Raw genomic sequence first — 22,866 nt, 5'->3', positions numbered from 1 at the left:
TGTGCAGCCCAGTAAGCATAGCAGCTTACAGCTAGCATCTGGGGGAAGAATCCTCAGGATGTGTCCTTATGTCCGTTTGGGTGTGCCCGCACCTGTGCTATCTGAATGTGAGTCTCGCACGTGTGCTTCTGTAAACAAGCACATTCAGTACTTGGGAGCATGTTTCTGCTTCGGGGTACCTGTGTGTGGGTCAGTGCTCTTTGCCTGCGCGCCTGGGCTAGAAGAATCCCTTAGTTCGGTTCAGGGCCCCGTGACACTCCCCTTGCGGCTGCCGCTTAGGGCCTGGAAGAGCGCGTGGCAGGTCGGCGGGCGGTGCCCCGCTCCTCCCCGGGGGCCAGGCACACGTGGGCCCCCGGCGCCGCCTCCCCGCGCGTCCCCACCCAGCGGGCCGCCCCCGCCGCCGAGCGGCTGGGGATAAAGTGGCGGCGCAGACGCCGCGCCCTATCGCCGCGCAGCCGGCCGCGCGCAGTAGTCTGGCTCTAGCCCGCCGCAGACCCGGACCCGCGTGGTGCTCGGGGGACGTGACAGCGGCGCTCGTGGCCCGGGTAACTGCCTCCCGCCCCTGCCTCAGGATAGGAGCCGCCGCCAGGGGTCCCCTGCGCGCGTGTGCTTGCGCATGAGTGTGCGCGCGTGTCAGCTCGTGCGCGTGAGCGCGCCCCTCGCGCCCTCGCACCAACCCCCAAACCGACTTGTGCCAGTCAACTACATCTTCTCAGCCCGGTGTGGGAACACTGGCCAAGTCCCCGCCGCGTGTGGCGTGCCGATGACAGCCGCGGGGCTTGCTTCCCCACGCGGTCGCGGGCGGGCAGGAGGCAAAGTTTGTCGGAGAATCGGGGTGACTTTGCTCGGGGACCCGCATCTGCGCGAATGCGCGGTGCCGCGGAGCGCGTCTCGCTGCAGCTCCGAGCTGGGGACCGGCTGTTCCTCGCTCCCGGAACCCCTTCAGGGGTGTGTTCTGGAAAAGTGGTGACATGAGCTAGCGCTGGAGAGGCAGGAGGGAGCTGCTCGCACCCCTGCAGCCCAGGCGGGGAGGGCGCAGACCCCGCGGTGCTGCCCTGCGGCCGCGATGAGGGAACAGCCCTCTTTCGCCTGGCGCTGATACTCGAGGCTGTGGCGGTAGTGGAATGCGAAAGCCAGGACGGAATGGAAACAGGTTTGTCATGGCATCTTTGGCATTCAGAAGGGAAAAATCGCCCGGGGGCGCGTCACCTACTTATTATGCCCCCTAGAATCCACTCAGTGGAGATTTTAGGAAAGATGGGTCCTTGCAGCTGGGGCTTTGTACCCACGGAACTGACTATAATTTCCGCTTGATTACAGCTAAAACAGTCTTTAAGATGAAGTTTCCTGAGATGATTTAAAATAAACACATATGGGAGGGGCTGTAATGAGGCACTTTAAAAAAATAAAGTGAGCATTTTCTTAAGGACAAATGGGATTTTCAGTCTTGGAGAGGTTTGCAAGAAATGTATGTAATTTTAAAAATATATATCAAATTGAGGTGCTTAGAAAAAAAAAGCCACAGTCCTGACTCTGAACACTGCTTCCTTTCCTCCCAAATGGGCATGAGTGTGTTCTGACTTTAGAATATGTCCACCTTTCTTCCAAGGGCCAGGAGACCTCAGCAGGATGCCTGAGGCAAATTCTCCCAGGCGAACTCCACAGAATGTTCCCTACCAGGACTTGCCTCACCTGGTCAACGCAGACGGACAGTACCTCTTTTGTAGGTACTGGAAGCCCAGTGGCACACCCAAGTAAGTCCTCTCCCTATGGCTCCTCCTTCGTGGCACCTGCTCTCTTCCCTGGTCATCGTGGGGTCCACCCTTTCTGTGACTTGTCTCCGGTGCTGTTAACACCTGGGCACAGCAGTGTTAGTGAAGTTGAGAGCTGTACTTAACAGACGATTTTCTTAAAGATGAGGGGTCAAGAGTTCTCCTTTTCACTACAGCTACAATAGGATTCTGCTGTCTCTTCAGAGATTCACATGACTTTTTAAAATTTCTTATTGGAATTAATTTCTTATTGGAAGCATTCATTTACAAGCAAACCCAAATTTAAAAAAAAAGTCCACTGAATTCATAAGAAAACTAAAAATATGTGTGTGTATGTACATTTTACCCTTTGCTGTCTATTCCTGCTTAATTCTGGGTTTCAGAGATGATACCCAGCTAGTTGGGGTGAGACGGGTCTGGTGTCTCCTGGCTCCTTCCCAAACAGTTCACTCTGTCCCTTCCCCGCTTTTCCATCCAGGGTTTGTCTCACTGTTAGAAACAGGCTGGGGCTGAACACAGCCAGACAGTGCTCTCTGGCCACCCTGTTCCTTCTGGGCCAAGCAGGAAAAGCCCTGCTCATTTGTGTTATTCAGGGAAGAGAGTATCTGTGGCCGCCTTGGCCTGGTGACTGTTCCTGTTTCCTGTTCCCAGTGTCAGAGGAGGCTTACTTGTTCCGTGGGACCCTGGGGGGTATGTGTGTGTCTCCCACGGAGGCTCTGGGTGTCTTTCTCAACCAGGTGCGTGCGGCCCAGCTGGCTTCCTGTTAACAGCACAAAGATAGTGACTTTTCACGTCATAGCTTCAGGGCAGCCACACCAGTTGTACTGCCGCCTTGTGTGTCCCACAGTGGGCAGTGGTGCACAGGCTGGTAGGGGTTCTGTGTGGTAGAGGAGAGTGTGCAGGTGTGTGCTGTGTGGAGCGTTGCTACCCCCATTAATCATTAATTCTCACCCTGACTTAACCAGCGCCAGCACCTTCCGTTCTTTTTACTTTCTAACAAGTCCTTCTACAGCGAGCAGTTTAATCACTTCAGGAGGGGAAGCCGGGAATGGAAGTCCGTCGTTAATGTCCACCCTCAACCTTTGGAGGCTTTGTTGGTGGAGTAGTGACAGTGCCCCAGTTCACAGTGAAACACAGAGCCTGCAGTCTTCAGCGGGGGGAAGGGAGATGGACTGGGCCAGGAATGGCCAAGTTGGCTGCCCTCGCCTTAGCTGTGGGTGGTTTTCACAATCTCCCCACTGAAGTTGTGATGCAGGCAGCTCCCGGCTCACTTGCTTTTGCTCCAGTTAGAGACAGCAACCCAACATCTTGGCTTCCACTGAGCTGGCTCTGGGAAGTCAGCATCTGTCTTGTGATGGATGCAATGGGCACAGAAACAGACCTGGACATTGGCAGCTACTGGGCTCAAAGATGTGGAAGAAACATGCGTCCAGAAAAAACCAAGTTAAAGGGCAGGAGGCATGAACTAAAGAGAGCCACAGAGCCACTACCGTTTGTGGCTTGGCCACTTCCCATGCTGTTAGCTCTGTGTTGTCAGGGAGGATAGGCAGGTCCGGGGTCCCACCATGGTTTCACAAGTAACGCAGCTAGTTTTCTCTGGATCCCAATGTCCACGTAGCTTGCCACCACCTCCTGGAGAGAATTTAGTTGTTGAACTACCTTTGGGGTTGGGAAACTGCCTCTGATTGAGCCAGTCTTGGAAACATTTCACAACCAACTGAGACCAGTTGGGACAACACTGTCCTGGAAGGCTCCTTATAGTAATGGACCTTGGAGAGGTCTTAGTGGTCCAGGAGAAAGTGTCTTCATGGTGGAACAGAGAAGTGGGGCTTAGGGCAGGGGGCTACCAGGAGTCTCCAGGTCTCAGCCACAGGAGCGGCTGCTTGGCAAGCTTTGGTCTCTCATGGTCTAAGAGACCCCAAAATACCATTGCACACATAGCACTTCCCGCTTGCTGGCAGGAAGAGAGGGTACCTCAGCCCACCCTTACCCCAGGCCCTTTCCCCTCCCTCAGTGCAATCTGGGCCTCCTCTTGCTTAACAGGCCTCCTCCCAGTCAGGAGGAGAGAGGGGAAGAAATGATGAGAAAAGAACAAAGAGACTGAACCTCCACCCCTGCCTCACTGGCCACGTGATGTGCACCTGCTTCTTTGTGACTTGGAACCTCAGAAGACTGCCCTGCCTGTGGAGCCCTGGGGCCTGTCTCCCACAGGGCTCTGTGTCTGCCTTTGAGATTTGGCATTTGTTAAGCTGCGTTTCTGGTCAGTTGACCTCCTATCCCCTGGGCCTTCCCAGAGCACTTGCTGGGATATTTTACCTGAGTGGCCTAACTACCTGGAGGACTGGCTCTGCAGGTTCCCAGGCAACAAAGTTACAGGAGTCTGCTGGCCACAAGCTGGCAAACCAGCCCAACCTACTTCTTGGAAGTTGGTTAAAACTCCCATGGGAGGAAGAGGAGAGCGAGCTGCTCTTGAGAGACTTGTTACAGGGGAAGCTGATTATGTCTTTACGTGTGGTAAACTCCCCAGACCCTAAGGAAGAAGAGCACATTCTTGGGATAGTTGTTAAACTGCGAATGTGCAAACTTGCTGATTTTAATATGGTAGTCTGGAATCTTGGGTTCCATTAATCATTACTCCCACGTCAAGGCAGGCCTTACGCATGCAGATGTATTTACAGTCATGAAAATAACTACTATAGCCGTAGTGTTACTGTGGTTCTCATTTTGTGGAGGACCTAGAAAGGGTCAGAGTTGGGGCGAGGCCCTGTCCATTCCTGATCTCTTTAATGCCCACACCAGTCCACAGGGAAGCAGCGTAGTTGCTACTGTGGCTGCTTTCCCAGGAAGGAGCAGAGATCTGGGGTTATAAAGCCTCTTGCAGACTGTGGAGATGATGCAGTGACACTGTGGACGTGTGAGTGGAGATCTGGGTTCCATTCCAGAACCCCTGTAAAAAGCTGGGAGCAGTGTAGTGGCCAGGCATGTGTATTTCTAGTGCCCGGGAGACCAAGACAGGCAATCAGCCTTGCTCTGTGCACTGAGCATCAGGTCCCAGTGAGAGAATGTGTCTCAAAAACCAAGATGGGCAGCTTCCAAGGTTGGCCTCTGCCCTCTACACATAGGTGCACAAGTGCATATAGACCCACATTCACCCCCAACCCAACACAAACACACACGGTGTTGTGACTGTCCCTGCTGGGTTGCTCTAGACTCTTCAGATCCTCTGTCAGTTACTCTTCTAGAGACATCACCAGTCATGGCCAACGTTGACCTTCCTGGTAGGTGTTCTCTAAATTAAGTCTTACATTTTTGGGGTTAGGATAAAGATCACTTCATAGGGCGAAAAGAAAAGGAAAAGTAATTCACAATTATTTACACATCATAAGTGGCGTGTTGATTAAAGATATGTCTGTCCTGGGGAAAGACTAGGAGAGAAGCACTCATACCGCCCCAGGTGACAAGCTGCCTTACTCAGACTCCATAAGCTGGCAAGGTCAACTGCCAGCTCTTTGGCAAGCTCCCTCTGATGGGCAGGGCCGCGGCCACTGGCCTGTGGAGCGGGTCAGGAGGCCATACGTTCTCCTGAACTGACATCTATGGTTGTGCCATGCCCTGGGATTACCTTTTTGTTCCTTTCACCAAATGGCCGTCAGTCCTACAAAGTTAAACTTTGAATCAGGAGTGAGAGTCACATAGCTGTTCTCAAGAAGAGTGAGCGCTCTGGATGGGGATTCTGTTGTTCTGAGAACAGTGCTGAGTTGGTGATGGGGCCCTAAAGTGCTCATCTGCTTCTTGTGACTGAGGCTGGAGTCTACTCTGTAATTACAGGATTACTCAGCTCTGCCCCACCTGCTGGCTCCAGGCAGGAGTGCCTCTCTTCATCTGCTGGAGGAGAAGCTGAGTGGACAGGTTGAGCCAGACCCCAGCACTCTCTTCTCCAGCCTGATGGTCTGCTGGCTGTCCATGCCCTTGTTCCTTCATGCTTTGTTTTCTGTGGCCACTGTGACCCTAATTGAAGGAGCCTTCACACGTGACCACTCCAGTCTCAGATGTTTTCTGAGGCTCATGGACCAGTGGGCTGGTCTACATCTGGCTGTAAGGCCCAGTCTTGGGTTTTGGCAAGTGCTGAATCTTTCCATTGTTATCAGTATTTCTAGATGTCCACACCACTCGGACTCCAGAACTCAAGCCTTCTCGTGTCCTTGCTCGAGATGCCCCCCACTGGTACTTCTCAGCGAGGCCAGGCTCAGACCATGTGCCACCTGCACCGTCCCCAAGATTTTCTGTTGATGTGGAGTGTAGGGTGGGGCTATGAGGGCCATACACGGGTGATGGACGCCAAGGGTGATGTTTGCTCACGCCTGTGTGTGCATGCCATGCTCTTTGGTGCTCTGTGGGGAGCTGGAGCTCGGTTGTTTGCTGGTCTTCTCCAGCTCCTCAGTGGGGCTCTACTGAGGGACCTCTGTGCCCCCTGACCTAGACAGCTTGAGTCCTCCTTTCTTTGTGGTCTCTCTCCATCTGGAATGTTGCCAGTGCCAACCTGAAACACTTCCTCCCACCTATGCAAATTTATCTGGGAAGAAGCCACTTGCTAGAAGCTTATTCAGATGTCACTTCCTCTTGCCCACCCCATAACACCCTCCTCACCCTGGGTATGCATCTGTCAAGGATATGGGTCCCTTCCAGCTATCTGGAGGCAGGTAGGGAGGTGAAGAATTGGAATCACCCAGCAGAAATTTTGTTCTTAGAGGTCAGCCTTCTCTCCTGTTGGGGTCTCCAAACAAGATGTGGGCCAGGTCGTTACCCCTTTCTTGCCTCCCTGTTTGCTTGTTCTGTGTTCAGGGCATCTGCTTACAGGTTGTGTCTTAATGTCTCCATCTCCCTGTACCCCTTCTGAACTTATGTCACCTGGGGCTAGGCATCTTAGTTGACACCTACCTGGGGTACCTTCCCATGGCTATTCTGTGCTGCTTTCTGGTGACTTGCATGAGAATCAAGATGGCCAGGTTTCCGTAGCTCAGCTCTAGCAATTAGTTCTATGATGAACTCCAGCAACTCAGGCTTGCGCTGGGTCTCCTCTGCTTTTCTTCTCTACCCTCAGGCTCTCACTCCCAGGTCACTTAGCATGGCCATTCCCACTCACCAGACATATGAGCAGGTGGGGAGAGGGCGGGCCATGGCACTCTGCCAAACAGAGAGGAGAGTCTGTGTGTGTGTGTGTGTGTGTGTGTGTGTGTGTGTGTGTGTGTGTGTGTGTGTGAGAAGATACCGTGTGGCAAAGGCTAGACAGAGGGAGCCTGTGAAACTACATGCCATGGACAGCCTTCACGTCAAAGGCTGGTAAGCAGAGTGTGGGCTGAATTTCAGCTATTTTTCTTTTACCCACTGTCCTCTGCAGTGTCCATCCTCCAGAAGGACAGACAGGGCAGAGGTGCCAAGCAGAAAGGCAGAACAGCAGCCCTCAGTGCTGGCCGGCTGCTTGTGTTGGCTGAGATATGAGTGAGAAGAAGGGCTGTCCCAGAGGATGGAGATGAAGACCAAGCCTGTGGAGGGAGGGAAGGTCATCCACAGAGTCTCACCACCCAAGGGCCCAGGGAGCCCAGACAGTGTCACCTGGCCACTTAGTCCCTGTTCAGGAAGCGCTGGGACACTTGCTGGAGCAGATCCGGAATGAGCTGGTGGGAGAAGTGGAGGAGAGCAGTGTGGGCCCTCATAGCTCATCACCACAGGATTTAGCACCTGTTGTTATCCCACAACCCAGTGAACGTGGGCCCTACTGTGCACATTCCGGCGGCACAGCTATTTTTAATCCCCTACCTCCGTTTAGAAGCACCTCTCTATTCTTTGGCCTATTTTAAGAATTTCCACAAGTCTCTTTCCCTCGCAGGAAGCTGTTATTTTCCTGCTGGTGTGTTTGCCTGTGCATTAGCAAACCATCTTGCTGTTAAGTAGGCCGTCCCTTCTGGGCTGTTTTTTAAAGACTCTTCGAATGGCAGAGATTTTTCTGGTGGGAAGAGTAGAGGCTGCTGCCGTTCTGGGGTTGGTTTTCCCAACGGCTTCGTTAAGGAATAAATTCTCCCAGTTGCTGTAAGAATGTTCTGCAGATACAAATCTGGCTTTGTTTGGTGACGGAGTCTGAGAGGGCAGATAGCAAAATGAGCCCCTTTGTTAATGGACGCCTTGTCCTCCATGGTCTGTCGGCACCTTTGGGTTCAGACTGCAATCCCAGGAGCACTCTGTCTGTGCCTGCAAGCCAGGCTCTTGATGTCTTTGTGCAGTTGGGGGGGAGGGTGGTCTTTTGTGGTGCAAGTTTTCACAGCTGAGGTCACAAGATGACCCTTGTTCCATATTTTAGAGTCATCCAAGGTTCCTGTTGGGAGGTGGCTCCTTTGGTTTCTCAGAGCCCTGGTGCTGTGGGGGTCGGATGGTACTACATGGTGGGTGAAACTGGGGTAACACTGTGCTCTGTGTATTTGAGGGCTTCATAAAGAGCTGTGTGCCATAGACACACATAGCTCCACCTGCAGCTGTCCAAGACCGGCATCCCTGCCATGCCTCCCAATGCCTTGGTGCTACTGGCCACCCGGCTCTGCTCTCATTCCACAGATGCTTGCGGGTGCGGTGATGGGAGCTTATGCCTCATGGTCCCTGTCGCGGTCCCCAGTGAGAGCCACACTAGCTTCTTCACATTTGATCTTAGCCTTATCAGCCCACCGGAAGTAAGGAAGGGGAAGAAAGAGGGAGGGAAGGAGGAAAGGAGAAAGGAAGGAAAGGGGGAGAGAGGGAGGAAATACAGAGGGAGGAAGGGAAAAGGAAGAAAGGAAAACGGGACATAAAAGCTGGGAGAAGAACAGATTTGAGCATGGAATGTCCCTGTAATCACTGGTTCCCTTAGCTTGGGGACTTCCAGAGGCTTGTGGATAGTCACGGAGTGTGCTGCTTGATTGTCAACACACACTGGGTCATCTGAGAAGAGGAGCCTCGGCTGAGGCTCATCATACTGACCTATAAGAGAGTGTGTGGGGCATTCCTCCATTAATGATTGATGAGGGCCCAGCCCACTGTGGGGAGTGCTGCCCTCTGAGCCCGTGGTCCTGGGAGGCAAAAGAAGGCAAACTGAGCAAGCCAGTTAGCAGTTCTCCCCCATGACCCCTGCCTCAGTTCCTGCCTCCAGGTTCCCACCTGGACTTCCCTCAGTGATGGTAAGATGAGAGAAACCCTTTCCTCCCCAAGCTTTTGGCTGTGATGTTTATCACAGAGTTAGAAAGTGAAGCAGGACACAGGGGTGGAGTTAATGGACAGGAAGGTGGAGGAAGTGAGGGAACTGCTTCTGGCTGAAGTCCCCCCTGTCAGAGCAGGTCCGTTTTCCAGGTTGTGCATACACATCGCTGCCTGTTGACAGCTGTCCTATCATCCTCTGCTTCCCTCATGGCACTGGTCACAGACCTGAAGAGACCACAGTAATGGCTAGTCTGTTGTGTTTACTCCTGCCCCTGGTTACTGCCTTCTCCCCATACTCTGCCCCGCCCCCCGCTTGCTCCTAGTGAGCCCATTCTGTGATTTTATGAAATAAATTTCCTAGCTTCCACATGGGAGTGGGAACATTTAGAGCTTGTCTGTCTGTGCCTGGCTTATTTCATCTAACACAGTGTCCCACAGCTCCATCCACAGTGCCACAAATGATACAATTTTATTCCTTTTCGTGGCTGAATCACTTCCTTATTTTCTTTATCTGTCCATTCTGTTCAGTAAACAGGAGCTTGCTGTGGGTCTGTCTTTGCTGTAGTGACTTCTGCAGGGTATTTTGAGGAGACGGGGCACAGTTCTGTTGCTGGTGTCTAGTGGAGGCCCACGTCATTTTCTATTGGCCACACTCATTTATATTCCTACCAAGAGAAGGTGGCTGGCATTTGTATCTTGTTATTTTTATTTTCATTGTTGTTATTATTTGTCCCATCTGTGAGGTTTAGTGTGATCTTTCCTGCCGGGAAGAAGACTAGGACAGCTCCAGAGGCACGCCTAGCAGTCAAGTCTAGCCTAAAGAGACTGATTTTCAGTGGTCCCAGTCTTAAGCACTCTCGGTCTGCATGGGAGTTTCTCTCCCTCGTTATTGGGAGATGCACGGGGTGAGGCTGTCAGTATAGTGCACTCACCAGGTCTCGAGTGGTCAGGGTGTCCTCGCTCATGTTCTGTCGCAGTGGCTCAGTGCATGGTTTCGGAAGTTGTGGGTCTGCGAGGGCACCACCTGGCAGGTCTCTGTGGCGGCAGCATGAGTGTGAGTATGGCAGGCTGGGAGGGTGCTTGCTGGTCAAGATGGCTTTACTCACACGCCCAGCAATGGGGGGCTGTGGGAGGATCACCCCAGTGCTGCTCCGCTTGGCCCCATCCTTCAGACTAGCTCAGATTATTTGTGCTTGGAGTAACAGTGTTTCAGGGTCTGTTAACCATTTTCCTGTTGCCGTGTCAAATATCTGAGGCAAATAAAATTAAAAGAGGAAAAAAAATTATTCTGGCTCACCCAAGTCTCGGTATAGGGTCTCTTGGTCTAGCTGCTGCGGGCCTGTGAGAGCCCAGCGCGTCAGGACGAGTATCATGATGAGCACAGAGCTCATCGCTGTCAGCTTCTCCAGGGAAGGAGTCATTGTTCATGTTCTGTTCCATCGTCTCCAGTGTCTCCCAACTTCTGGAACAAAATAAGACACCAAAATGTTTGTTGCAATCGTGAATCCGCCTCCCAATGTTCTCAGTGGGGTGACTAGGGACCCGGGCAATTCCCAGAGCCCCCAATGGAGTTTTAGGAAAGGAGAATTTTTCTCAGAAGGGTTAGCCCATGGCTGTCATTTCAGGAGTGGGGACATCCACAAGAGCCCCTTACCAGGTAGCAGCACTTTGACCAACCTCGCTATGACATGCGTGGGAGGCTGCCTGGGAAGATGCAGGGTTTGTGGAACTGCAGATCAAGGCTGTTTTCATTTCAGCCTGGGAGCTACATGGATGCCAAGACCTGGGGGTGGACTGCACATGTAACTCCCAGGGCAGCAGAGGAGGGCCCACAGACACCTGGACCGTCCTCTATGGCACAGCTTTCTCTGGGCACCGCACCTGTGTCTTGGTTTCTCCGTGGAGACAAAAGCTGCCATCTCTGCCTTGAAGATGCCCTGCATGTTGATCAGGGAGGCAGTGCCAGGCCCCTGAGGAGTCTGCTTGGAAAAGTCGGGAATTTTATGTTGGGGCTTGAGGGAGAAATTCAGACAGGTTTCAGCTGGGTCTTGGAGGTATAAAGGATCATTCTAGTCAATAGGGAACCACTTTTGTACTGACCTGGACATGGGAAAAGATATGGGACTCTGAAACTGTAAAGGGTTTTGGGAATGAGTCCCACTACACAGCAGGTGAGAATGGAGTGGCTGATTTGGGGGCCCAGATTGGAATGGGTGATGCATTTGAGTGCTTGGATCCTTCTATTGAAATGCCACACACAGTTGACTTTAAAAAAAGTTGAAATTGATTTCTTGACAGTTTTGGAGCTTGGCAGTCCAAAATCAAGTTGTGGGTGGGGCTGGCTTCTCCGAGGTCACTGCCCCTGTGTACAGAAGGCAGCCTTCTTGCTGTGTCCTTGGCCTGCACATTTAGTTAATTCTGCTTAATTTTAACAGCCTGTTTAACTTGTGCACTGACCTGGGCCTGGTGTGTGAGCCTTAGTGGAAGCTGTCAGAGTCTCAGGGCTCTTGAGGTTGGATGTTGTGGACGGCATTGTACAGCCAAACCAACTGGGTGGATCTTCCCAGCTCCATATGGCTGGGTTTTTAGACTTGGATGAGCAGCCTGCCTTTTCACATCTGCGCTTCTTAGGGGGACCCTGGGGGAAACCCCAGCCTGTGGGGCTGTCCCTTGCTTTGTGCAGTCTCAGTCCAAGGGCAGCAGCTGACAGAAGAGAAAACATTCCAAAAGTCAACCCTGTCTGTAGAGAGTGAGGGCCCTGACTTGGCCTTTTCTGGGGTTCTTCCCCCATGCCTTCTGACTTATTTCAGCCCCAGGGGTGAGCAGGACTGAGGGTTGCTCCCAATAAGACATAGTTCTCTCTTTCCCAGTGTCATCTGCAGCCAAGGCTAGCTGTCAGGTTCAGTGATAGCTGACCAGACGTGGGAGAACCTTCTGGAGGGTTCCCAGACACGCTCCCTTCCTTTTTGTCTCTGGGTCCAGCCACACCATAACTCACGTGACAGTCACATGAGCACAAGACTGCTGTGCCATGCAGAGTGGGAAAGGGCCGGGAATCCTCAGTCCCTATGAAGAGATTGGAATTAGCTGTGCATCTCAGCCACCACTGGGCTCTGATGCTTTGGGCCAGGGATGGAGGTGAGCGGGAATGTAGTAAATAGGAGTGGCGGGACTGCATCCCCAGCGCCCCGGCCGCCTGCTAGCTTATGCCTCGAAATAATTACACGGACACTGTATTCTTTTAAACACTGCTTGGCCCATTAGCTCTAGCCCTTACTGGCTAATTCTGATATCCCGATCAACCCATCTCTAATAAACTGTGTAGCACTGGTCTTACCGGGAAGATTCTAGCCTATGTCCATCCTGGGTCGGAGCTTCATCGAGTGTGCCTCAGAGAGCAGAGCTGTCGCGTCTCTCTGGGAGAGGAGAGCATGGCGTCTCCGCTGCAGAGCTGTCGAGTCTGAGCTCACTTCCTCTTCCTCCCAGCATTCTGTTCTGTTTACTCCACCCACCTATGTTCTAACCTATGAGGGCCAGCTAAGCAGTTTCTTTATTTTTTTAACCAATGACCTTCCTCCATCACGGGAGTGTTGGGGCTGCTGGAGTTTGAAATGTTTCGTGGTCCTAATGCTCTCAGGAGCATGAGCCAGGAGGAGGAAGGGCACACCTGGCATGTTGGAGGCTGAGCACAGATAACCAGGGTGATGCCAGACACCGAGGACAGACTCCAGCAGGTCATGCATGCCCCTGCTGCCCCTTGAGCCTTCTCCCACAACAGTGCGTGACATCGAGAGGGTATCTCTTCTCCACTTGCAGCCTGTGTGTTTCTGGGGCCTTCACCCAGCCTGCTCAGAGCATCATCGTGTAACAAAATTAGCCCTTCCTGGTTTTCATTTTCCTGGCCATGGTGATTGGGTCAGGGATGGGCAAGTCTGCTGTGTGAGGCAGCCGTTGGTGAGACAACCCCATGGCTCTCTAGGGAGGAGAGTCTGCCAGCCTGAGCTCTGGGAAGCCTTGTTGGGCCTAGGAAAGGGACAGCAGGTCGGAGTCATGTTGCGCCCATGACAAGAGGCGTGGAGAGGATCGTTATGAGGCTGTTGGCTTCTATAGGGAGGTCAGTGCTGAGGCAGCCACAGGGCTGAGAGCCACCCCAATAGTTCTGTGTTCCTGTGTTTTCCTTCTCTCCTTGTCACTCAGAGAGTCTCTAACCAGAGACTCATGGGACCGAAATTCTGTCTTAAGACACCAGGCAAAGAGCATACCAAGCCAAAGCAAGAAGAGAGTGAAATAGTAAGATTCAGTCAGAAAGCGATTAGACTAAAGAGAAAGATAGAAAATAAATCTGAAGTTGGCTATTTGAAATCTTCAACAAAATTGACGAGATTTAAACTAAATTGACGAGAGAGAGAAGACTTAAATCTTAAATAATGGAATCAAGAAATTAGAGAGAGGACATTACTACTAATTTTTTCTTTTTGTTTTGTTTTGTTTTTTGAGAAAGGGTTACTCTATAGCTTTGGAGCCTGTCCTGGAACTGGTGCTTGTAGACCAGGCTTGGCTCAAACTCACAGAGATCTGCCTGCCTCTGTCTCCCGAGTACTGGGATTAAAAGCATGTGCCACCACCACCCGGCTACTATCAAATTTTTAAAAATGAAGATAATTATAAAAGAATAGATAAAAAATGAAATAAATGACTTAGGCAAAAATGAAGAAATTTATAGGACGATGCAAACTACCAAAACTGACTCAAAAATAAATAGGAAATCTCAGTAGACTTATGACAGGTAACAAGTATTTACCCCCAAAGGAAAACCCAGGCCCAGGTGGCTTCCCTGTTGAAATTAGCAGACAAGAAGTGATATCTGCCCTTCACAAACCTTCCTAAAAAGCAACATCAAGCCAACACCAACCAAGTCAGGAGAGGGAACTCTCCTAACTCATTCCCAGGAGCTGGCATTGCTGCTAAAGACATTACCTGGAAAGAAAACTGGGCCAGCATTTCCTATGAAGAGAGAAGAAAAAAAAACAAATAAAATCCAGAATGCAGGCTTGATGACCTGAGTTTGATCCCTAGAACCTGTGTAAAAGTGCAAGGAGAGAACTAACCCTGCAGAGTTAGTCTTTTGACCTCCATATATGTGCCATAGCACGCACACACAATTATAATAAATAAATAAAACCCAGCAAACTGAATTCAGCAACATTAAAAAACAATAAAAAGATAAAAATCTCAAGTGGCGTGTGTCCCAGGAATGCAAAGATGACTTAATATCTGAAAAAGTACAACTAAACAGATTAATCGTCTGAAACAGAAACTACATGATCATCTTGATATGGAAGAGGCATTTGACAAGATCTGATAATTTTTCAATATCTAAAACACCAAATATCCTAGAAAGAAGAGACCTGCCCCAACCTGATAACAGGCAGCATCAGAACCCCACAACTGATGCCAGGCCCTCCCACACCTTTCCCCTGAGCTGAGGAGTGAGGAGATATGGCTGCCTCTCACCGCATTGCCTCTAGGCCGTGGCTCCTCCACTGGCTGTTCTGGCAGTGCGTCTAAGACAGTAACTGTGCTTTAAATACAGGTGGGAAGGGATGGGCAGGCAGAGGTGGTCAGCTCTGGGGCGTGGAATTTCAATGGGTAATTTCCTTTCTAATTTTTAGATTTTTCTGTATTTCTAACTTTTTGCCAAAGGACCACTGTAGGGGAAGGTTTTGAAGGGCCGTATAGGAGAACGAGGCCTGAAGGATTGTGGGATCAGAGCGAAGGGGATATGTGCTCCCCTGGGGACTGGACAGCAGCAGAGGCCTAGTGAGGGCAGAAGCAAAGGCTGGAGCCAGTGATGGGCTGGAGATGGCCTCTCGTGTGCCTCTATTGGGAAGACCTTGGAGACTTCCAGTAGGAGTGAACCAGAGAGAAAAGCAGAGATCCCACTGCCAAAATAGTAGATTCTTTTTTTATTAAGCAAAAAAGGAGGAGCATGCAGAGGGCCATGGGGGTATACAGCAGGCGACAACTAGAGTTCAGCAGGTCTCCCCAACAGAGAGTCATGCGTCTGGTGGGTCGACCTACGGAGCACTAGCTGTCAACCAGCTGTGTACCTCCATGGCCCTCTGCAATCATCCACTGTATGACAAACCTTGGGCTAGGACTTAGGATGTAGAAACCTTGACGGCCACATAGCCTTACCTTCTGCCGAGAGCCCTCAGCTTGGAGAAAGGCAGGTAGAGAAGCCACTGGTGCGTGTGCCAGGATCTGGAGTCGCGATCAGCTGTCGGTCCTGAGAGGCTGGAGAGCATCACAGAGGAGGGATCTCAGCAGTCTCTCGCTCATACCCTGTCTGCCTGTCTGGTGCACTGCACACGGAAAGTGAGCATGGGCGAGCTCTCTCTGCTGAGACCACAACTTCAGAGAGCCGCCACGGTTCACCTCAGAGAGATGCAGAAGGCACATGTTCCTTGAATACGTCTTTCTTAGACTCCTTCTGATCAGGTTTTAGTTAAACCTGTGTTAGTTTTGGCAGAGTGACAGAAGCTACACAGGCCAGTGCATGCTGTGCCGCTGGGTATTTTGGTTCTGGCTCACATGGTGCCTGTTAGGTGATTAACATAATTCTCTTTCTATTTTAATTGCTGTAGGAAGTAAGTCTCAGACACAGGCTACTAAGTCGCAGCAATGCAACCCGAGCCCATAGCTACCAGTTTTAAAAGCCCTGTTCTCTCTCCAACACCAGGCTCTGCCACATGAATACAATCCCAGAACTGTATGTGTGACCCACTGTGGGCCATATTCTTCCCTAGATGGGAAATGGGCACTACAGTTTCATTTAAGGTTCTTTTTTTAAATTTTTATGTGTATAAATGTTTTGCCCACATGCATATATGTGTACCACATGTGTGCAGGGCCTGCAGAGGCTAGAAGAGGGTGTCAGATCCCCTGGAACTGGAGTTACAGATGGTTGCGAGCCACCTTGGGAGTGCTGGGAATCAAACCTGGGTCCTCTGGGAGAGCAGCTCTTAATTGCTAAGCCACCTCTCCAGTTGTGGTCCTCCGGTCCCATTTTATAAATACTGGGGCTTGAGAAGACTTAGTGACTGAGGTCCCACACTTAGGGATGGCAGGTTTGGACAACCTGTTGGTCCACACTCTGTCCACCCTGCATGAGTGTCCAAATCCAGCAGCTGCTCTCGTGAGGCCGGCCTAATGCAGCTGCCCACTTAGGTCACAGCTGAGCTCATACGCCCCATCACGTGTCTAGATGGGGACATTTTCCCCACCTCTCCTGCATGCTCCATAAATTCCTAATTGCTCGTTGCCATCCGCTTGGCATTTCACCACCCAGAACTTGGAGCCATCTGCAGCCTTGGGGAGTTCATGCTGTTTTCCTTCCAGGAAAAAAAATTACATAAGATGAAGCCCAGCACCTTCTTATAGGATGGCAGGGAGCCTCCTGCCGATGCAATCAGGCACAGTAGCCCTACCTGCTCTCCTGTTATCCTGCTCCTGAGTTGCACTGCGTCTGAATCTGGGCCCGTCTCCCCAGGAGAACCTTCAGGGAGCATCTGTGCGGCACAGACCCGCCCTTACCAGTGTTCCTCTGAGCTCTGTGTTGGATGTTTTGTCCTCTCTGGGGGCGGGGATGGCCTCCAGGGTCCCATATACCCAGAGATTCCAACCACCTCCTCCCAGGGCCTCCTGAGGATGGCTTGGCCCTACTGCTGTCGTACCTTCCCTTCCAGACGCCCTTCCTCCACCTTCTCTGGGGCGGTTTTACTCTGCGCTGCCAGTAAAACCACCTCCATATTTTACGAACATTTTCATTACAAATCCTTGATAAATGGGTAGACTTACTGGCTTGGGTAATGGTTGCTAACGTCCCACACTCTCCTAAAATGAGCCAGTTCAATCCCTAGTTGGGGGAGTGGTGCAGCGAGTAAACCTGACTTGCTCCTGTATACATACAGGTGACAGTGGCAGGGGAAGGGAGTTGTCCCCAGGGAGGTGGCAGTTGGCAAGTGAGAGAACAGCTGTGAGAATGGAATAGCAAGCATAGGGAGAGAGGGTCAGCCAACAACTGTGGTAGCCAGATCGGCTTTGGGCAGAAGTGACATTTGAGCTGCCTCTGGATAGAAACCCGCTGGCCAGAGCTGAGCTAGGCCCTGAGACTTTGCAGGCCTTGAAGTTCATTGACAATGAGGCGTTCTGGCTCCTCATCCCCCTGAGGTCACTGAGGCCACTTCGTAGGCTGGACTCACATCCAGCCATTTTAGGTCCATCACTTTGTCACAAGGCTCCATGTGAACTTTGCCCTGACCTCAGTACTCACCTGCAGCCGCTGGTTTGAGTCAGTGCTATTCATGTTGGCTTGCTTTTTATATTCTCTGTCTCTCTCCTCTCCCCCACCACCGCCACTCTAAATCTGTCTTTGAAGGAAATAATGGGGCTGGAGAGATGGCTTAGTGGTAGGAGCACTTGCTGAAGACCAGAGTTCGGTTCCCAACACCCACCCCGGGCAGGGCACAACCATCTTTAACTCTGAAGTTATCTCAGGATCTCATATCCTCTGCAGACAACGCACTGGCATGCACCTGCCGTCGTCCCCTCTCACTAAGAGCCTAGACGTTGGATGAGCCTGGCCATAAACAGCATTCTCCTGCTCTATTGCAGTGTCACCAAATGCCACACCAAAATACAACCGACCGTGGGCATCTTAGAGGCTGAGAGACAGTGTTGCTGTGGTGATGGTTCATCACATGGACTAGACAGAACAGAGGCTGGGGCGCTCCAAGTGATTGAGCCTCCAGTTCTCTTTTTTGCCCTGCCTCACACAGCTCTCTCCACTCAAAAGCTACCCCGTGTGCGTGTGTTGTTCCTTTCCTGTGTAGTAATATCTCAACACATATCCTGTGTAGTACATGTCTCATACACATATCCTGTGTAGTCCAAGTATCTCAGATGCATCACACGTCGGCTGTGGTTTGCTCTGAGGTTGGCTGGTGTCTGGGGAAAATGAGGTACAGCTGGGCCAGGACACCCCTCATTCCTAGCCTGGAGATGGGCAGATGCAAGGGCAAGGACGGCCCTCATCCTCCTGCCATGCAGCAAGAAGGGCCCTCGGCTTGGGAAGGAGCTGCTCGGTCCCAACACCTGGCCTCTGGCTATCCTTTTTCGGGATCCTAGGACAGCTGTGAAGCTCTTCATTAATGCACCACGTGATTTCCCACAGACCATTAGTGATTTCCCAGAAGGCCAGTTCCCAGTATTGATCTGGATGCGGCTCCGAGGAGCCCTTTGGCATCGGATCCTTACTGGAGCCAGCCAGAGCCCTGGTGAGCCCTCTGAAGAGATTCCACATGCTAATGAGGGGTCTGGTCTCCTAGCCTCAATCAGTGCAGAGCCACCTTCTAAAAAGACAGACCACTTCCGGAGGTTGCATCCCCAAAACACACCTAATGGGTTTGAGGCAGGAGACGCCTGGTAGTGAAAGAGTAATAATTTCCAGACAAGTTTCTAGGCTGGCTTATGGAAGGCAATTACCCATCTCCCTTCACGGGAGCTGACGTGTTTTCTGCACCTTTCAGAGACTACAGGAGAAAAGAAATGTGGAGAGGACAATTAGGCTTAATGAGGGAACCCGGATGTCAGCTTCTCTGTACATTATAGCACTGGGGCCCCAGCACTCTCAGGCTGCTCACTGCCTCTTGCGGTTTACTGCAGTGACTAGGTGGACCCTGAAGGGAGAGAAATGCCTCCAACCACACTCTTAAGAGAACTGGCTGTGATGGCACCCAGGGATGCCATCTTATGGGGCACCTTCATGTTATGTGGTCTGTCTTAGACCAACTTCTTATAAAATGACACACATGACAGAATCTCTTAAATTCCTTTTGCTGTTTTGATTTTCTAAATTTTAAAGCTCTAAGAAAATCAAAACTAGTATGTATGAGATGTCATGTGACGTATGTATACGTTGTATACTGTTCAACTCAAGGTGGGGACACCCTCTCTCCGAGCCCCCTTGAACCAGACAGCCCTTCGCTGCCACAGAACTCACTTCTGTGTCACTTCTTTAAACTCCGGTGTCTCCACTACTCTAGGAGGCAGTCCTGTGTCCTGAGGGACAGACACAATGTCCCTGTGTCCTGATGCACTCAGCTTGTCGGCTCTCCTCTCCCCTGCTGGAGGGCCCCACGCAGGGAGATCTTTATCTAACTCAAGCGTGTTCTCGGAGCCTAAGCCAGTTCCTGATCAAAGTCCTCAGTGGCTCATTTCCCCCTCTTCCAGTCACAGGAAGTCAGGGCCTCGAGCATGCTCGGCAAAGGCACCACCATAGAGCCACATCCCTAGCCCTTCAGCCAGTTTTTATTAGCAAAGAAACAAAGGGCTGAGAGCTGTCCAGTTCAGGCTGGTGACGTGTATGGGTTCGTCTGTTCATTGTGTCAGGTCGCAGTTGTAGCCAGAGTAGCTTTCTGGTCACTTGCCTGAGGCTTCATTTCCACTAGGAGGAATATATATATATATACATTTATACATAATTGAAAAATGTGTTTGCCATACTATAATATATTGTACTTAAGCCATGTTATATATGTTTGCATTTTTGTCTTTTTAAGAAGAAACAGTTGCTTCAGGAAACCTTGCCTGTGTAGTACATATCTCATACACATATTCAAACTTTGTAATACCACCTTTTTTTATTAGCTGCAGTAGTCTGTGGCTATGGCTCATCCTGCAGTATTGCATGCCACAGACCTTATTAAACAGAGGCTTGTCTTTGCTCATGGCTCCAGTCCAAGGGTCAAGGGCTACATCTGCTGCTGGCTTTGGGTCAGAGCCAGGGAGCACCCGTGTCTCTGCTCTCTCCTTATAGGGTTTCTAAGCTTTGGTCATCCCACCTCATTGGCCCTAGCTAACCTAATGGTCTCCTGCCTCTAACTGAACACCAGCATCGAGCTGTGTCCACCCTTCCAGTCAGTCCATCACCGTGGAGATGAAACTCCCAGAACTTTTCGTGGGGAAACACAGCACACACATCTACTCACTTCAGATAGGAATCCCATGACAGACCAAAGTACACATGCCACAAAAGTCCACTTTGATGAATCAGTGAGTTCTCTTGGGGTTGCTTACAGGGATATGGGTGAGGGGTTACAGCCGCAGCAGAAACAAGACAGCTGCATCACCAAAGCCCACCCCAGCATGGGTGGCAGCTCACAGAGCTGGGAACTTGGAACATGCTGTATAGCCTGCAGAGTGTCCTGGTGCCTCATTAGGCCTGAACCTCTCCCGGGCGACTTGGCTGGTTTCTGCTTCTTCCAGGCAGCTGGTCTGGTCTCAGGAGTCTTTGCAGCTTTTCTCTCCTGAGAGTCTTCAGTGCAGCTCAGCTTCTGTCCATCTGAGAGGCACTCTTAGCTGTTGGTGCCTACTCCTTCAGGGAGGAGCCTAGTGAATCTGGTCAGTTTCAGGGACTTCCTGAAGCTGTTTTAAGTTGTTTACCTTCTTTCTTAAGGAGCTTACTGTGGGGTGGAATGTTTACACACCAGATCAAGGAGATAAATCTGACTCTAAGCATAGTACCAGGGTCCCTCCCCTGCCCTTCTCTTCCCTTGCCCATGCTCCCCTATGCTCTCCTCTCCTCTTCATCAACTGAGGCCAACCAGGGTCTTATGAGCTCCAGTTCCTTGGGGCTTTCTTATTAGCTGCAGATCTCAGGCCCTCTGGGTGAAGCCAAGCTATCACTGGTTCCCAGATCCAGTGTGGGTAGCCTCCACCCCCACACTTGATAGTGGTTTGCACTGGAACAGATAAAGGGTGGTCAGGTCAGTTGCGCAGGAAGACATGTTACCACATGTGATCAACATGAGAGCTGCTTCCTCTGGCTCAGGAAGACTAGCAGATGGGGCCAGGGCTTCATCAACAGGGACACAGTGGTTGCCGGCTTCACTGTGTGTCTCCTGTCTTGTAGTTCCCAATGCAGTGTCTGCTGTCCCCCTCATGCCATATATGTGGTGGTAAGGAGTGGGGAAGTAGGTGATCCCGGGTACACTAGCCCCTCCACTTTGCTTTTGTTAAGGACTAGCAAGTTGGCATTGTAGCAGAAAGGCATCAGGACGTAGCAGCACCAGTAAGATGGAGGTGAACTTTCAAAGCTGGTAAGATAGCGCTGTCCCAGTTTCCCTCCACTGTGTTGGTCATTCCTTAGGCTATGACCCAGTAACCAAAGCTGGTCCTAACTGTGGCAAAAGGAATGAACAGGTCTGAGGCAGTGTGCTAGCAAGGGTTGTGGAGACTTTGCTTTTCCTCTGCTCACATCCCATTGGCAGCACATTGATTCACTTAGTAAACACCAAAGGCATTCCTTTGCAGTCTGTCTGGGGTGGGCAGGCTGTGTGATATGGTGGGGAGGAGGGACAGCAGCCACGAGACAGGGCGGAACTCGCTGTGGATTTTGATCATTCCTCCACCCTCACTGATTTGCCTCACTGTGGGAAGGGCTCGAGGCATAGACCTGTGGACACAGACCACTGAAATAAATGCTGTTGACATATTTACATCCCTCAGACTCTACTCACCCTTGAGGGAGTCAGGCCAGGTGCAGGGAGCCACGGGTGTGGGCGAGAACCAGGCAACTCTCTCAGGTCCTGTGGCAAAGCAGTCAAAGCACCAAGTCATGGCCAGGCAGCTCCAGGTTCTGGTTCCAACTCCTATGCCTATTGTCCACCATGAGGTGATGCAGCCCAGGAGCCCTTGCCAGGGCTGGCACCGTGCCATTTGATTTTTCAGACTCTTTCTTCCTAAGTCACCTTAGTCAGGCACTGCACAGTGTGTGTAGTGACAGGATCGGGCACATCTTCTGGGATCATGTGTTGATTTAAGATGATGATGCTCCCTTGGTTTTCTTTCCCCTCTGGCTTTTGCAGAGCTTGTGTTACCTGGCAATTGCATTGTACAGTCTATGATGTCCCAAGAACTTGTCGAATGAGTCTGTAGACTTGGGGCCAGCTGGCAGGAGGCTCGACCTGGCCCTGCGGTGCTTAGTCCGCCATGGGAATTTCTGGTCCTCCACATCTTGCCTCCGGCCTGCTCTGTCCCTCTGGTGCCCTCCAGCAAGGACACATTGCCCACTGTCTTTGCTTGTTGTGGACCACAAGCCTCCTCCATCCTCCTCTCAGGGTCTCAGAGGCCGAGGAACCTAGGATGGCAAGTGGTGGGACCCTCTAAGATGGGCGGCTTCAGTGCAGGTGAGGGTGGAAGGGCAAGCGGCAAAGCCAGAGCAGAGCCGAGCCATGCCTGGCTGTCTGCTGAGTGGAGAGCTGGAGCCGTGGGAGTCCGGGTTTGAGTGGAAGAAGCAGGAAAGGGTCAGAGTCAGGAGGCTGCTGTGTGCTCTGGTTAGAAGGGATGGGGGTAAGCAAATATTGCAAGAAGGAATGCACGAGCTGTGTGGACTCGGGGAAGAGCTTTGTGGGGAGGAAGCCCTGAGCTTCAGGTGTCCAGACTGGGATCTCAGGAGCTCAGGACTTAGGGTTCAAGTTGAAACAGAGCTAAAAGCCCAAGACAGGATCCAAGGATGCACACCATCCATTGTAGGGCAGCCCAAGAGTTCATTGTGGTTATCACGCTGGTGCAGACCTGGGAACATGTCCAGGCCTGACATTCTATCTAAATCTACACTTTCTTCACTTGAACTCCGCTGGGAAAGAGGTTTCTCTGAACCTGATGAAATCAGTCAATGAGCACTCCGAGCAGCTGCTCTAGGCCTAGTATTGTCCTGTACGGGGACGTGAGGATTGAGGAAGAAGAACATGGAATGAGTAGGGTAGGGGGCGGGGGACGACGGGTACTAACAAGCCCAGGAGCATGGGAA

At 51.4% G+C, this 22,866-nt stretch overlaps 1 protein-coding gene across 4 annotated transcripts in view; it reads left to right on the top strand.

Moving 5' to 3' along the window:
* The first annotated feature begins 396 nt into the window (after positions 1-396).
* Positions 397-22,866, top strand: part of Mgll (monoglyceride lipase) — a 103,586-nt gene continuing 81,116 nt past the window's right edge. The window contains exons 1-2 of one of the 4 annotated variants that reach the window (XM_075983542.1): positions 397-545; positions 1,610-1,754. In XM_075983542.1, coding sequence (XP_075839657.1) covers positions 1,630-1,754 — 125 coding nt within the window. In that variant the 5' untranslated portion in view covers positions 397-545; positions 1,610-1,629. Of the gene's footprint in view, positions 1,154-1,609; positions 1,755-22,866 lie in introns of all 4 variants that reach the window. The other 3 variants (XM_075983540.1, XM_075983541.1, XM_075983539.1) reach the window with 3 other exon arrangements.

This window comes from Microtus pennsylvanicus, chromosome 8 (assembly GCF_037038515.1).
Source record: "Microtus pennsylvanicus isolate mMicPen1 chromosome 8, mMicPen1.hap1, whole genome shotgun sequence".
Lineage (NCBI taxonomy): Eukaryota > Metazoa > Chordata > Mammalia > Rodentia > Cricetidae > Microtus > Microtus pennsylvanicus.
This window is presented reverse-complemented; position numbering and strand designations above follow the sequence as displayed.